The sequence below is a fragment of the Colias eurytheme genome, chromosome 30 (genome assembly GCF_061535395.1).
Source record: "Colias eurytheme isolate Ceu_HAF_F1 chromosome 30, ilColEury1 Martin Lab GWU primary, whole genome shotgun sequence".
NCBI lineage: Eukaryota > Metazoa > Arthropoda > Insecta > Lepidoptera > Pieridae > Colias > Colias eurytheme.
The window spans coordinates 1,885,689-1,901,423 of NC_143009.1; the positions used below are offsets into that span (position 1 = coordinate 1,885,689).

General features: G+C 33.6%; 1 protein-coding gene across 1 annotated transcript; it reads right to left on the bottom strand.

Moving 5' to 3' along the window:
- Positions 1 to 659: 659 nt before the first annotated feature.
- nau (myogenic-determination protein nautilus) lies at positions 660 to 15,021 on the bottom strand. Its single transcript, XM_090118662.1, has 4 exons — positions 14,746 to 15,021; positions 6,762 to 6,890; positions 3,163 to 3,253; positions 660 to 1,546 (listed from the first exon to the last, which is right to left on the bottom strand). The coding sequence occupies exons 1-4, from the start codon at positions 14,977 to 14,979 to the stop codon at positions 1,470 to 1,472; spliced, it is 531 nt and encodes a 176-aa protein (XP_089974788.1). The 5' UTR covers positions 14,980 to 15,021; the 3' UTR covers positions 660 to 1,469.
- Positions 15,022 to 15,735: the final 714 nt, after the last annotated feature.

A 15,735-nucleotide genomic window follows, 5' to 3' on the forward strand; every position in this document is an offset into this window, starting at 1 on the left:
TGCGATGCCGCGGAATGACGATAGACGCGGGTTCGAATCCTGCCCCGTGATCTGAAATGTATATAACTATCTTATCTAGTAACTAGTTACTTATTATAGTAAAGATATATCAGAATGTACATACTTATGGTTTAATTTGCTGATCTGAATTATTGAGCGAGCACCCATCAATATACTGACCGCACCTTACTGTGCTTAACCAGAAAAGTGACAAACAACAATTTTGGATTTTACAACAGTCTTATATTATTATGTAGAAATAAAGTGAAGTCCCATGTCCCCAAGTGGGGTAAGGGGCAGATTCATTATACATCTGTTTCACTGATCGATTTTCTTTAGGGACAAGAAGATCAGCTTTCTGTGTCCTACCAGGAGACGTTTTTGAAATGAAACTTCTTTAGGTGCGTTGAGAGTAAAATTTCAATGTCGCGTCATGGTATTACCGTCACGTCAGGAGACTTTGGTATCTTTTAATCTTGCCAATGAAGTTTCACTTCTAACACGTGTACTCGACTCACACATTTTTTTTCTTCGTCTTCATCGGGAATCGAACCCAGGACCGGACCACTGTGCCAAGGAGGTCGAAATTAATAGATTTTTAGAAGGTGAAATAAAAAACAGTTTTTCATAAATATACGTTTATTATATCTAGTGAGCAATAAGTTAACTATACAATATAAGCACAGATAATATAATATTTTCTAGGTAATGGCACAGATTTATTATCCCATATAAATTATATATATCTATACATTTTTATTTTTCAATATTCAGATAATAAATTATTATGTAACTAAATATTTGGTGTAATATTTCAAAAGTTTCGAACAATGGGTAGTTTCGAAAAGGTAGATATAATATAATACAGGTATTTAGGTTTTATAAAATTCTCATGTCACAGTATTTGTAACGATACTCCTCTGAAACGGCTTGACCGATTTTGATGTTTTTTAAATCTCGAAGTGATAAGGGTGTCTAGGCAGTATAGGTACCTATACAACGTTCGTCGGGTATTCAACATAATTATTATCACAATTTTCGAAATTACCCACATTTATATTATTACAATTCAATGAGACAAGTACTTACTTACTTAATAATTGATATGAATTTACAATATTAAGTATGTATTAGGTAGTTACTACTGTGGTTACTACCTAGGTATATAAAATACAATATCAAATGGTATATTCATCTTCAAGATGAATTATGAATTACTTCTAATTTTAATATTCACATAAAACAAGAAAATTATGAGCTAAATAACTACATAATTAAATAATATTTTTTCTAATCGGACCCGTGGTTTCTGAGATTAACGCGTTCAAACAAACAAACTCTTCAGCTTTATAATATTAGTATAGATATCATGGCTGTTTTGACATAAATTTCTTGTACCATATAAACATTTTAATAAATTATAATTTAAACAATAGAATTATCTAGATTGTAGCCTATAACAAATGACGTCACGCGTTATCTTTCGCCAAAGCTTGTACGATGCAACGCAGTCGAGCTAAACTGTTTAGACCACATGGAGATTCACCTGAAACAAATAATAATATTTAATGTCTATAAAATATCCCACCAAAAACATTTTCATGTAAAATGTTGCCAAGACGAGCCCATATGACTCGCACTGTCAAAAAGTTATCAGATCTCATGTAGAGCCAAGCTTCTAACACTACACGCCCTAACTCTACAAGGCCTTACTTCACAAACTCTACACCTTAGTCAAAATATGTGGCTTGGCCATTTCGCTACATTCACATTGGCGTAAGGTGAAAAATTAATTCACTGTTCATTACTTTTGTGTTATTTTCTTGTAGTAACGAACGGCCAAGCCACATATTTTGACTAAGGTGTAGAGTTTGTGAAGTAAGGCCTTGTAGAGTTAGGGCGTGTAGTGTTAGAAGCTTGGCTCTACATGAGATCTGATAACTTTTTGACAGTGCGAGTCATATGGGCTCGTCTTGGCAACATTTTACATGAAAATGTTTTTGGTGGGATTTCATTTCTTTTTGTAAGTTGTTTGTAACAATTTTTTTTTAACAAGGAGTACCTATACATATATATATCTAGGGGAACCAAGTTTTAGATTATTAGATTAGACCTCTAGCGTCATCAAAATTTAATTTAAAATTACAGGTCTCATACAAACTTCCATCCCCTAGTTAAAGGGGTTGGGGGATGAAAGTTACAAGTTTTATAATTTTTTTGTTGTTTGTGTGCTAATACTAGCTTACATACAAAATTTCAGCTTTCTAGGACATTAGGAAATACCTTAAGAATTTTGATGATCATCAGTGAGTCAGTGACGAAATTAGCGTTTTTTAGATATAAATAAAATCTGAAGTATAAAAGCTAATGTAATTAAAACTTAATATGTTCAATAAGTCCGCTATTGACAATATATCCCGAAAATTTTGTTGATCTAGCATAATCCAAACCCAAGTTATGAGGGTTCAAAAAAACGTCGAAGCGCTTCGAGAAAAGGTAGGTAGTGCCCGTGCGCCTCGCTTGGCTTGTCTTGGCGGGGGCACTACCGTGCACCCAGATTCACTATTTCAATAGGTATAGTTGGCTGAAAGAAATCACTCATAACTTCATAAGTGATAAGGGCCGCCTTTGTGCCGCCTATTCTACTAATATTATAAATGCGAAAGTTTGTGAGGATGGATGTGTGTGGATGTTTGTTACTCTTTCACGCAAATACTACTGAACCGATTACAATGAAATTTAGCACACATATCTTGGATAATCGATTTTGAAAACTTTGATCTAGTAATAAAACTTTGATCGTATTATGACCCCTTATTACCAGACAATTTAGGCCATATAATACCATAATAATAATTAACCATTGCTGGTTGTTGCGATCATAATATGAATTTGCCAGTCAGTTCAATTCACGGCGTAAACTGTCTGGAAATAAGAGATCATATTACGGCCCGCTACTCGAACAAAACTTTTGAAATCTATAATCAACTTTACGGCTCTTGAATTTACAATGTCGGGTTTTCAACAATGGAACCACGCTATTCGTTGGTGAAAACTGAATGAAAATCGGTGCACTTGACTTTAGTTTATCCTGGTCAAACGGATGCGAAGAATTTTAGTAGTAATGTCATACATACAAATGAATTTATGTACTCTAGTTACCATTTAAAAAGGGTTTCTCTCTATCAGCTTTTTCTTTCTCAGCTCGCGAACTCGTCGGCTCCACGTAGTTTTTACAGCTTTCTGACTCCAACTGTTTAAAGACAGAATATGTAATTAAAAAACAAGAATTTTACAATTAAAGATATTCTATGGATGCGTATTTTATACATTTCTATTCTATTCCTACTAATATTATAAATGCGAAAGTTTGTGAGGATAGATGTAGGTATGTGTAGATTTGTAGGTATGTTTGTTACTCTTTCACGCGATTACCTACTACTGAACCGATTACAATGTTAATCACTATATAGAGGGTAACTTGAATTAACACATAGGATAGGTTTTATCCCGGAAATCCCACGGGAACGGGAACTATGCGGGATTTTCTTTGAAAACGCTAGCAGAAAGCTAGACGCTAGTAATATTATAATAGTGTAGAATCGACTTAATTTACTCCAGTGAGGTATTTCCAAGTACCTACATATTGTGGCTTTATCACAATAATAATTAATAATGCATCTTAATTTATATCAATAGATAAACATATTATATACCTATTTATGAACGACTAGATTCATATCTATGGAAAACTAGCTTTCCACCCGCGACTTCGCCCGCGTTTTCAAAGAAAAACCCGCATATTATCCGTTCCTAAGATCCGTTCCCATGGGATTTCCCGGATAAAACCTATCCTGTATGTTATTCCAAGTTACCCTCTATATATGTGCTAAATTTCATTGTAATCGGTTCATAAGTATTTTTGTGAGGATGGATATAGTAAAGCTACACCATCCGTACTAATATTATTGTTAAATAATTAATTCAAACACCATGTTTTAGCTTCACTTAGCTTTATTAGAGAAAAGAACAGTTCACACTTTTACATAATTAACATTGCTAACCGGCATCTGCCATCTTGCCTAATCCACAGCCTAATCGACTACAATTTAGTGTTGCCAATATAAATGTACACATATTCCAACAATTATAAATGCGAAAGTAACTCTGTCTGTCTGTCTGTTACTCAATCACGCCTAAACTACTGAACCAATTTGCATGAAATTTGGTATGGAGATATTTTAATACCCGAGAAAGGACATAGGCTACCTTTTATTGCGAAATATGTACCACGGGCGAAGCCGGGGCGGACCTCTAGTAAAAATATAAATGGAGATCCTCGTATTGAAATTAGAAAACGGGAGTTTTATCGACATTTCATATAAAAAACGTCAACCAATTATAACACGCTCGTGCGGCCATCTTGCCGCGTGTTGCCATAAATCCACGCTGGCGTGGATTAATTGCTGTTTAACATCGCGACATCGCTTTCCGCACGCGCGACCGTCTATTTCTGAACGTCTGCGATCGTCTATAATTACGCGGTTTGTTTTTTATTGGAATTATACGTTTTTGGACGAAAGAGGGTTATGTTAAAAAAATACAGGTTGTGTGTCACATGTATTCACTTTAATCACTTTTCATAGGTTTTTGAAGTGAAACTTCTTTAGGCGCGTTGAGAGAAAAATTTTAAGGTCTCGTCATTGCAATACCGTCACGTCACGGAGTAAGGCGACGATTTTGGTATCTTTTAATCTTGCCAAAGAAGTTTCACTTCTGACACGTGTGCTCGGTACACAGTTTTTTTTTATAAGGTTAATCTGTTTAAAAATATTTGAAAAGTGGCGCTAACGCCATTTACACCTACTCGATGACTATTGTTTTTTGTTAATTATTTTTTGTAAATGTCAATGTGCGAGTGTTCAAATACTGTGTCAATTTGAAACTTTACAGTTATCATTCTAGTTTTTTTATTCTTTGCAAGGTCTTACTACTTACTATTTTTTTTAATAAATTATAATTTTTATGTTTTAATTCTAGATCACACCTATAACTCACGTCTTTACTTTTTACACCAAACATAAAGTCTATTCACACGTCATGTAGAATAAAATGGAATACCTATACTTAAAGACGTGCACGCTCGACGCTCCGTATGAAATGAGCTTTTCAAATAAAACGTCCGCTAATACGCTTGCAAGTATATGTGACAGGTCGCCGTTGATACCTAGAATCTAGATTCTACAAATACTATTTTGTTCCCTTTGTATAGAAATATTTATACACTAGCTGTGCCCGCGGTTTTACCCGCATTACTCCGCGCCTATTGGTCTTAGCGTGATGATATAATAGCCTATATTTTGACCCCAAGTGTTAGTAATATTCATGCAAAATTTGAAGTAAATCCATGCTGTAATTTTTTAACAGACAGACAAAAATTCTAAAAACTATATTTTTGGTTTCTATATCGATTGTAGATCACGCCCTAAGTATTCTTTAAAAAATATGTAATGTACAGTTTTGACTTTCCTACAATTTTATAATATTATGAAATGAAAATTTATTTGTTTATTTTATTATATTATGTAAGTACTTACTAGCTTTACACCCGCGACTTCGCACTTTTTGTCTAAAACCTAATAAATTATACAGGTACCTTCCTCATATTATAGTTCTGTGCCTTCCTCTTTATTCATTCTATTTATTAAAAAAACCGCATCCATCCGTTGCGTATAGTTTTAAAGATTTAAGCATTACATAGGGACATAGGGACAGAGAAAGCGACTTTGTTTTATACTATGTAGTGATAAAGTGCATACTATTTTATTCTATTTCTGCGGTATGTTAATATTGCGTGCCTGTTTTATGTGACTTCAAAAGGTGTTTTTTTATTTGACGTGAAATGGGCGTTATGGAAGCTTTAAAACGGATGGATAGGTTTGGATGTAGTTTTTTTAGGATGTTATCTTAAAGATTGTTTTAATGATGAAAGGAAAGACGTCTCTGTTTGAAGTTATCATTTTAGGGCCGATTTTTCAACCCATGCGGTTAAAAATTATCCGCCCAATAAAGAATTACACGATAATTATAAAATGTCACCCGTAAACTGTCAAATACGGCCAAAGAATACATTTTTGAAATGGTAGTTTAGTACCACATTTAGTACGTTACTTATTCGACGAATAAGTATTAACTAAGGATTGAAAAATCAGCCCTTAGTGTACCTATATGTAGTTACTACATTTTATCCTACTTCATCTGTTTCACTGATCAAGTCTCTTTACGGGGAAAGTGACTAAGCTATGTAGCTAGACCACTTTTTTAACTTTTCGCCAACTACCCGACTTTTTAATTGAATGAAAATTTATAAGACAAGAAATATCATTTCTTAATCGCTATCTACTTATTCTTTCTATATTAAAACATATTTAAATAAAAAATAAATAATATCAAATATTTACCTAATAATATATCAATGCAATACTCTCTAAAATTCAAATACACTTCTACCATTTTATAGTATTCTTTATTTTACAATAAGAGAAGAAAAGAAAAATGTTGTGTGGTTTTATGAAACCACGGTAAAAGTGTAACTGTTCGAACGGTTCCGAACACTGCTTTGTGTAGCGCATGTCGCGTGTCGGTCGGCTGCCGAGTAGGTATACCTACTCGGCAGCCGCGATACACGCGACATGCGCTACACAGACCAAAAAGTTTGAGACGATGTAATAAAAGTTTCACTTTAAAAGAATACTTACTACAGCAGCAGCGCGTAGGGCTGCCTGTAACCTCTCTATATGTTGTATTGCAGCCCGTAATATTTCTAACTTTGGAAGTCGCCCGCTGCCAGCCCTGGCGCGTATTCTTAATTCTTCAAATGCTGCGTTTACCTGTAACAAAAAATTGTATTAATTTTGGTTCAATTGTACAGTATAGACGAAGAAACTTTATAACGGGTAAGTATCGTGTTTCTTGGCGATTTTACTCGGTAGAATTCATCTTTTCATATTCGAATAGGAAAAAAAAGACTAATCATAAACTACTGAAAAAGCTTACTACAGCATATTTTTTTATGAATTCTGTTAGTGAATTTGTTTTTTTTTAAACTAAACAATCATAGGCACCTATTTATTGATTGAAGATCGACTAATATCGACGTAAAAACATGAAAAAATATATGCTACGAATTGACAGACTAAAGTCGTTTTTCAGTCGGGGTCGGTTAAAAATCATGTACTTAAATAAATGTTTTTTCTTTCATAAACTGGTAATGTGCTGGTAAGTAGGTAGGTATGTTATGTATATTATGTTTAATGTTTTAACTTATGTACCTAAATTAATATCATTAAGATATTTGATCTTTCTTTCATTTGTTTGTGACGATTTAACTCAAAGAACTGGACCGATTATACTATTTAATAAAAATAACCCAGGTCAAGCCGGAATAGGCGGGAAGAGAATTCGCAGTCTCCTCGTACTATATCTAAGTGTCCCCTTCCTGTATCGTGATAAGATCTACATCTGTGATCTACATATTATATTATTATGGTTGTTGCCGTATGCGTGTCTTTGAAACTACTGGCATTTTTTTTATTTCATATTGATTTATAATATAAATGCCAAATTTTTGTCTGTTATATAATAACACTAGCCGCTCCGCGCGGTTTCACCCCCGTGGCTCCTCTCCTGTTGGTCGTAGCGTGATGGTATATAATATAGCCTATAGCCTTCCTCGATAAATGAGCTATCTAACACCGAAAGAATTTTTCAAATCGGACCAGTAGTTCCCGAGATTAGCGCGTTCAAACAAACAAACAAACTCTTCAGCTTTATAATATTAGTATAGATTCAACACGGTAGATTACATGTAAGGGTGAAACATAGGCTACTTCTTTTACAGAAATCAACCCCTAATCGGACGAAAGGTTCCCGTGTTTTCGTAAGCGTATAAAACCGCAGGGCACAGTTATATTTTGCAGTAATTGACGCCCATCGTAATGGGCTAGTATATAACAGAAAATGTTATTTCTCTTGAAATATATTTCTTCCAAGCCATTTAATCCTCGAAGTTAAAAATAATATAATTATACGTGCATGAGTGCCTTCCTTTGATACGGAGCGTGTCTAATAGGCCGAATCTAAATCTAAGCCTATAAATAACAGTTTCCATGTGTTTCAGGCATTTGCATGAATTAAATGTTTTTTGAGAAAATAAAAAGTAGGTCACGCTTTTCTGTGTTTTTAGTGAGATTCCGTTTTTCAGGTTCGTAAAATAATTTGTGTTGAAATTGTTTAATTAGACAATAATATATTTCTATTTCTAAATTCTTTTCTTAAAATACTATACGAAACTAGCGTTAAAAATTAATATCTTAAAAATAATATGAAGTCCTTAATTATTCGATTTTTTGTAAACTCTATGACGCATAGACAAAAAAAAATACCACCAAACTTCGTTTTTATATGATTTTGATAATCTTCAGTATCACGTTCGAGGTAAAATAAAACAAAATATTTATCAATTAATGTTTCTTTTAAAATGGTGCGCAAATAAGTTTTCACGATGACAGCCCCTATAACTTCGCTTATTTTTTATCATAATTAATAATGATTAACTATAACTGCTATTTTCATAAAAAAAATCTACCTATACAATATTTTTTAATAAAATAGCTTTGACAACAAAAAAGAAAGAGCTGTTAGCTGTTGCTGCTGTTGTCTCTATATAGGTACTTTTCTAATGTTTTTTTGCCAAAATTTTACCGTATTTTGTCTTAATTTAGTTGAAGTAAAGCGCCATTTACATGATGCAAGTTTCTTGCCTGTTGCATACAATAAATAATTAATTTATTTATTTTATGAAAAACATAATTTATTGCATTCAATAATTGCACTTGGATGTACAAGAAAATTGTGACGATTGACGATTTCTCAATATTTCTTGTCTCAGAAAATCAGCAACGATTAACACACCTTCACTTACTACACTCATGTTGGCAATGAAGAAAAAACTAATAGAATGCAAGAATCGCCTAAGAAATTTTTGTATGTGCTGTTTACACCAAGAAAATTTTGGCAAGCAAAACTTGCGCAAAAGATCAAAATGTTACGTACTGTTTAGACCATGCAGGTAATTTATTGCTTCAATTTGATTGTATGCAACAAGCAAGAAACTTGCATCATGTAAATGGTGCTTAATATTCTAATTTTTCTATCTCCAAATGTCACTTTCAGGCCTACTTTACGATACATATTACCTATCTTGAAACAAAAATAGCGGTGTCAATAAAGATTCCAATATACGACTACATCTTATTTTCACATAAAAATAAATTTGTTATACATTTCAAAGAGATTTTATTTTTTTATCCGTGTACCGTTTTGTAAATGTCGTTAAATATTATGATAGTTGTACATAAATCTGTCAAATCGTATATGAGGCGGGTTATTTAGAGTTTGAGTTATCTGTACGAATAAATAAGTTTATATGTAGTAGGTATGTATGGAAAATGATTTTTATTTAATGTTTTTGAGAGTTTATAAAGAAAACTATGGAAAATACAAAAAAGGTTTTTGAATTTTGTCTATTTATGTCCTGCTAAATATTCGAAATAGCTCGACTGATTTTGATGAGATCTATTTACCGACTATTATTATTAAACTATTAATATACTATTTAAAATACTAAGTTTTGAAAGAATAAAGATTAAAATGGGAGAGTTCATCAGTTTCGTTAACTTTGATATGACAGCTATTTGATTAAAAATAAAGAATTACTTTTGAAACTTCAATGAAAAAGGAGAGGCAAACAGATTATTAGTAGTGTCTATTTTTATTTTTTAGTTAGTCTAGGTAGTTAAGTTTTTTAGGGTAGAGAGTTATTCTAAAATAATAACTATCTTTAAAATTACGCAACAGATTCTTATGGGATTTATTCCATAGATAGAGTGATTCAGGAGGAACATTTTAATGTACCTAGTATAGTATTATATTATACTAGATTTGCGCACGCGGCTTCGCCCGCGTTTTCAAAGGAAAACCCAAATAGTTCCCGTTCCCGTGGGATTACCGGGATGAAACCTATCCTATGTGTTAATCCAAGTTACCCTCTATATACTACCCACACACACATCCTCACAAACTTTCGCATTTATAATATTAGTAGGATGTGCCTATACTTAATTTATTAATTTATTAAGTTTTAGACAAAGCGAACAAAGCTGCGGGCGGAGACCTAGTAGGTAATATATAAATTCATCTCAACAAGCTTAAGATTTATTTTCGACATTAACGAATCCCATATACATATATGGAATACATTGTATTGCTTTTAAAGTGTCCCTTGGGGCGAAGTGGGACTAATTGCTTACGTATGGGATTGTGACGTCACTTAGCTAACTTGGAGTGACTTATGAAGGAATGTTTTATCTTTAATGGGGTTTAAATTTAGTAGTTTTGAAGTAGATATAAATAGCCATTTATGTATATATTTTTGAAGTGAAACTTCTTTATCGGGTTGGAAAAAAATTTAGTGTAACATTTTTTCGTTACGCGTGACATTTTTCCGTCACGCGCCATCGAGATATATGTACGTAGTACATACTATCTCGATGTCACGCGCCATCTTTTTCTTATCCCTACCACGCGTGATTCGACGTATTTCTTTGTATTGCATATAGTAAATTATTTTTTGAAAAATAAGGTCATAAAGAAGTTTCACTTCTTACGTGTGTACACTAGTACACGCACACATTTTTTATGTATTTCAAGGTTATCAAATTTAGTTTTTAGAAACGCATATAAACCGTAGTATGTATATATATTAAAGTGAAACTTTTATTACATCGTCTCAAACTTTTTAGTCTGTGTAGCGCATGTCGCGTGACGGTCGGCTGCCGAGTAGGTATAAAGCAGTGTTCGGAACCGTACGATAATTATCGTACAAATACGATAATTTTGTGCCTAAGTTTCACTTTTACCGTGGTTTCATAAAACCACACAACATTTTTTTATAGCATTTTGTTTATTTTTACTAATCCTAATATCTATGTACACATACATATACAGGATGTCCCACTATTGGTATACTAAGCGAGAAGGGACTTGTAGTTTTGCACACACTGATCACGTAGAAAATACTTAACTACTTAACAACAAAATTACGTCAAAAATTTTATGCTAAATTTTTCCTGAAAATCCATGTTTTCTTCTCTAGCTTCGCGCAGCCAGCATATACCGCTTTGCTTATATGAGCATTTTGTCTATTAAAATATAATCTTAAACGATAGCTCACGTGCGGGTGGCAAAGTTGGGCGGGTTGCTTGTTATGGGTGTACACATAGAGTTTTAAATATTCATCTATTTGAAAAAAAAATGCGTCTGGAATTTTACAAGTATTTTTTACGAACTCAGCGTATACAAAACTATAACCTCCTTTGAGCTTAGTATACTAACAGTGGGACACCCTGTATAGGAATCAGGGATAACATAATAACTACATATCAAAACGGTGGAGGAAAACTTTGTATAATTATCAAGACAAGGTAACTAATTATTATATTTAGGTACTAATATTACTAGGTACCTACCTATATAGAATTATAGAAAATGTTACGACCAATATACAGTGTGTCCGGACATGACATACCGATATTTGAAAGGGCTATTCTCCAGGTATTTTTATCGACAATTCAACCCCTCTACAGTCCCCTACCTCACCCCCCTCAAAACGGCAAACCTATCAATTCGGATAGTGAATTTATGAAAATTGTAATAACTTCGAAAGTGAGTGTCACAAAATACTAAATTTGGTTTTATTTGAACAATAACAAGTTATTCTAGGGACCACTAAACAAATTTAATTGATAAGAGTGATGAAACATACTTTAAAAAATTCGAAAACCATTTTGAGGGGGGTGAGGTAGGGGACTGTAGAGGGGTTGAATTGTCGATAAAAATACCTGGAGAATAGCCCCTTCAAATATCGGTATGTCATGTCCGGACACACTGTATAATAGCAGCGGAGCATTTATGAAATTTTAACTTTTCAAAGCAGACGAAGTTACGTGTCTACTTATACAAGCGTCTAAATTAAAACGTCACACAGCATCCCATCAATCCGATAATCCCACCTACGTGACTGAATCCCATTTATACACCTCCGGGTGGATTAACTTTGTCGAAGATTTATAGTGATTGACATGTGACGTAATTGTTGTCTTTGATACGAGTAAAGCTATGTTGCAGAGATATGTTTAAACCAGCTATTTCAATAATAGCCAATAATAATAGGCTCTTTGACTTGAGCAACGTAGTTATTTAGCAAGCTGTCGCGTCGCGTCGGCTGAAATTATGAAGGTATATAGGTATGTCGCAGCTAACTGGTTAAATCAGCCGTTTTATTAAAAGCCTAGTTGATTACTGACGAATTAAGTACGTTAAGTTTAAAATAACAAAACCATTTAAGAAAAAAAAAACTTCTTTCTGATATAGTACCTATATCTAGGTAAGTTTTATAGAATTTCTAATTTGGTTAAACAAATAATTTTACTGCTGCCATGATAATTGTATTATCTTCACATTCCTATTGGAAAGTGTAGAAAAATCTTTTTTTAAAGGGATTTCCTACATCCCGGTATTTTTCAGGTTATAAAAAATAATATTATGCGATAAATTGATGGCTACTGATAACCCTATTCATCTAACGTAAAAGCAAAATACCTTCAATTAATTAAAGCAAGACTAGAGAATATGTAAAGTTATTTTCAATTAATTGTCAACAGATATAAAGACATCAATTCGGTCCTACATCACGTTTCGAGATTTTAAGATTAACAGGAAATACCAGTGCAATAAATGTGTTTATATTTAAAGCTTCTAGAATTTAAATAGAAGTGAAATCAAAGGGTTGTCACGTTCACTATTTTGTTCATTTTTCTATATAACTAACTGTGCCTCGCGGTTTTACCCGCATGGCTCGGCTCCTGTTGGTCTTAGCGTGATGATAGACTATAGCCTTCCTCGATAAATGGGCTATCTAGCACCGAAATAATTTTTCAAATCGGACCATTAGTTCCTGAGATTAGCGCGTTCAAACAAACAAACAAGCTTTATAATATTAGTATAGATTAGGTAAGAATATAATCATGTGATTTTCTATCCAGGAAAGGAAATAAGAAATTTATTTATTTATTTAATTATTAGGTCCACTTCATTGTACAAACATGAATAGACAAAGCAGAAAAAAAGAATAATACCACAAAAAGGCATCATTTGTACAAAAAGCGGCCTTATTACTGAACAGCAATCTCTACCAGGCAACCTGATGGGAAATGTATGAAGGTCGTGGGATAGCGCAAAATAAATGAATATACATAAATACAATTACGTCAAAAAGTCCCAAAAAGTGTCCCAAAAAGTATGGTATAAAAAAGTATGCAAGTCATCACCGGAAAAAGTCTTTTAATCGTCTTAATTCCTTATTATATTTTTTTGTTTTTTCTGCTGCTCTCAATTTCCGGGTTAATTCGTCCATATTGCGGCATTATCTCGGTTACATTCAAACAATATGTCGATTATATAAATAGAGGACATAAGTATAAGTTTACCTTCCAAACGGAAGCTCTCAAAATGGCACATTTTTCACACTTCTACAACACTTTCATTGCTGCTCCGCCAGCGTAATAATATTATTTATCTTATCACTACATACTACATAGTATAAAACAAAGTCGCTTTCTCTGTCCCTATGTCCCTATGTATGCTTAAATCTTTAAAACTACGCAACGGATTTTGATGCGGTTTTTTTTAATAGATTCAAGAGGAAGGTTTTAGTAGGTATATAATTTATTATGTTTAAGACAAAGCGGGCGAAGCCGCGGGCGGAAAGCTAGTAGTCAATAAATACAACACAAAAATTATTTTTCAATTCCTACTAGGTACTATGTTTCGATTAATTCGAAGAAACATCTTACGTTACTAACTCACGCACTCTAGACCCCCCTTGGAGGGACTCATTCAATGGACTATACCTAGTATGTAGTTACTAGGTAATTAGTTCCTAACATTAGCGCACTCAACGAAACAAACTCTTCAAGTTTATAAAATCTTATCTTATCTTATATATAAAATTCTCGTGTCACAATGTTAGTCTGCATACTCCTCCGAAACGGGTGGACCGATTCTCATGAAATTTTCTGTGCATATCGGGTAAGTCTGAGAATCGGCCAACATCTATTTTTCATATGTACCACGGGCGAAGCCGGGGCGGGCCGCTAGTTATAATATAATATTAGTATAGTACCTACCTAGTAAGCAGACGCATATATCGCATTTGGGCTTAGGTACTTTTTAATATAAATTTATACTAAGTATTATAATTTATAAATGCAATAAATTATATTTGGAAAGAATTATCGCGCATGAATACGATTTTATGGACATCACAATTCACAAGTTATTTAATGGATTTTGGAAATTGAGTGCAATATAAGTAGTTTATTTTAACTTAAACTTCAACCAATTAAATGCACAGAACGCGTCGTGGCATTTTTAATACGAAATAGAGGAAACTACTTTCATTGTCGTTATTTTTAAGAAAATTACTTTTCGCCGTGTCTTTATTAATTAATATCAATCATGACTTAATTTTCTTAAGTATCTTTATCAAAACACATAATCTTTATCTTATTACACATATAGTTACACAGGATTTAAGAATTAGCACTAAGAAAACTTCAAACTCACTTTCCGTAACCGCCGCCTCTCTCTCAACGTGGCTGCCTTCCGCCGATCCACCGCCGCGGTTTTCCGCTTACAAGCCTTACAGGCCCACGCCAAGCACCGCCTACTAGGCCCCAACACGTGCTGCACGTGTTCATCCTCTTCCCGCTCACTTTTAACGTCACAACAATTCGAATCCTTATTTTTTTTAATTTCGTACCTGTCAAAATTATCAAACATGGCCGCCGCGTAACTCATTTTGACATTGACAGTTATGTTTTCGCGCGCATCGCGCCGCGACACGCGACACACTGAAACAGGGATGATACACGCGGGATTTACAAAATATGCTCACTATTAATAAACTCCGCTTGTGTGTGTCTAATGTCGTTGAGAGATGCCAATTTATTAGTGTTTGGATCAAAATTGATGCCGACAATATTTTTTCTTTCAATTTGTGAGCTGAAAGCGCCGTGTTTTATGCGTTCGTTCGAATCCGAATTGATTTTTAATGGCCGATTCGGTGACATTTCAGATGTTTCTTTTTTTAAGTGGACGGTTTATTATTTTTAATTTGCTGTACCTATTCTTAGAAAAAATCCTAAAATTTTAAAAAATTGCTACTTTTCTACGCTATTTTCTTGCTACGTCAATTTAATCCAATGATTTCGTTTCGAATGAAGTTCTTTTTATATCTGTAGTTAGATACAATGTTTTAAAAAATTTAAAGATTTTTAGTATATACTAGCGGTCCGCCCCGGCTTCGCCCGTGGTACCTACATGTTTAAACTATCCTATCTCTCAAGTTGGATCGAACTGCATATGGTGTGCGAATTTTATTATAATCGGTTAAGTGGTTTAGGAGTCCATTGAAGACAAACATTGTGACACGAGATTTATATAGGTATAGGTATTAAGATTACTTGCAGGTAAAAATAAAACACTCAACAGGGAGAGTAGGTACCGGTAATAACATAAACTAGGTACCTACTTATGTGTGAAGTTTGAATTTTT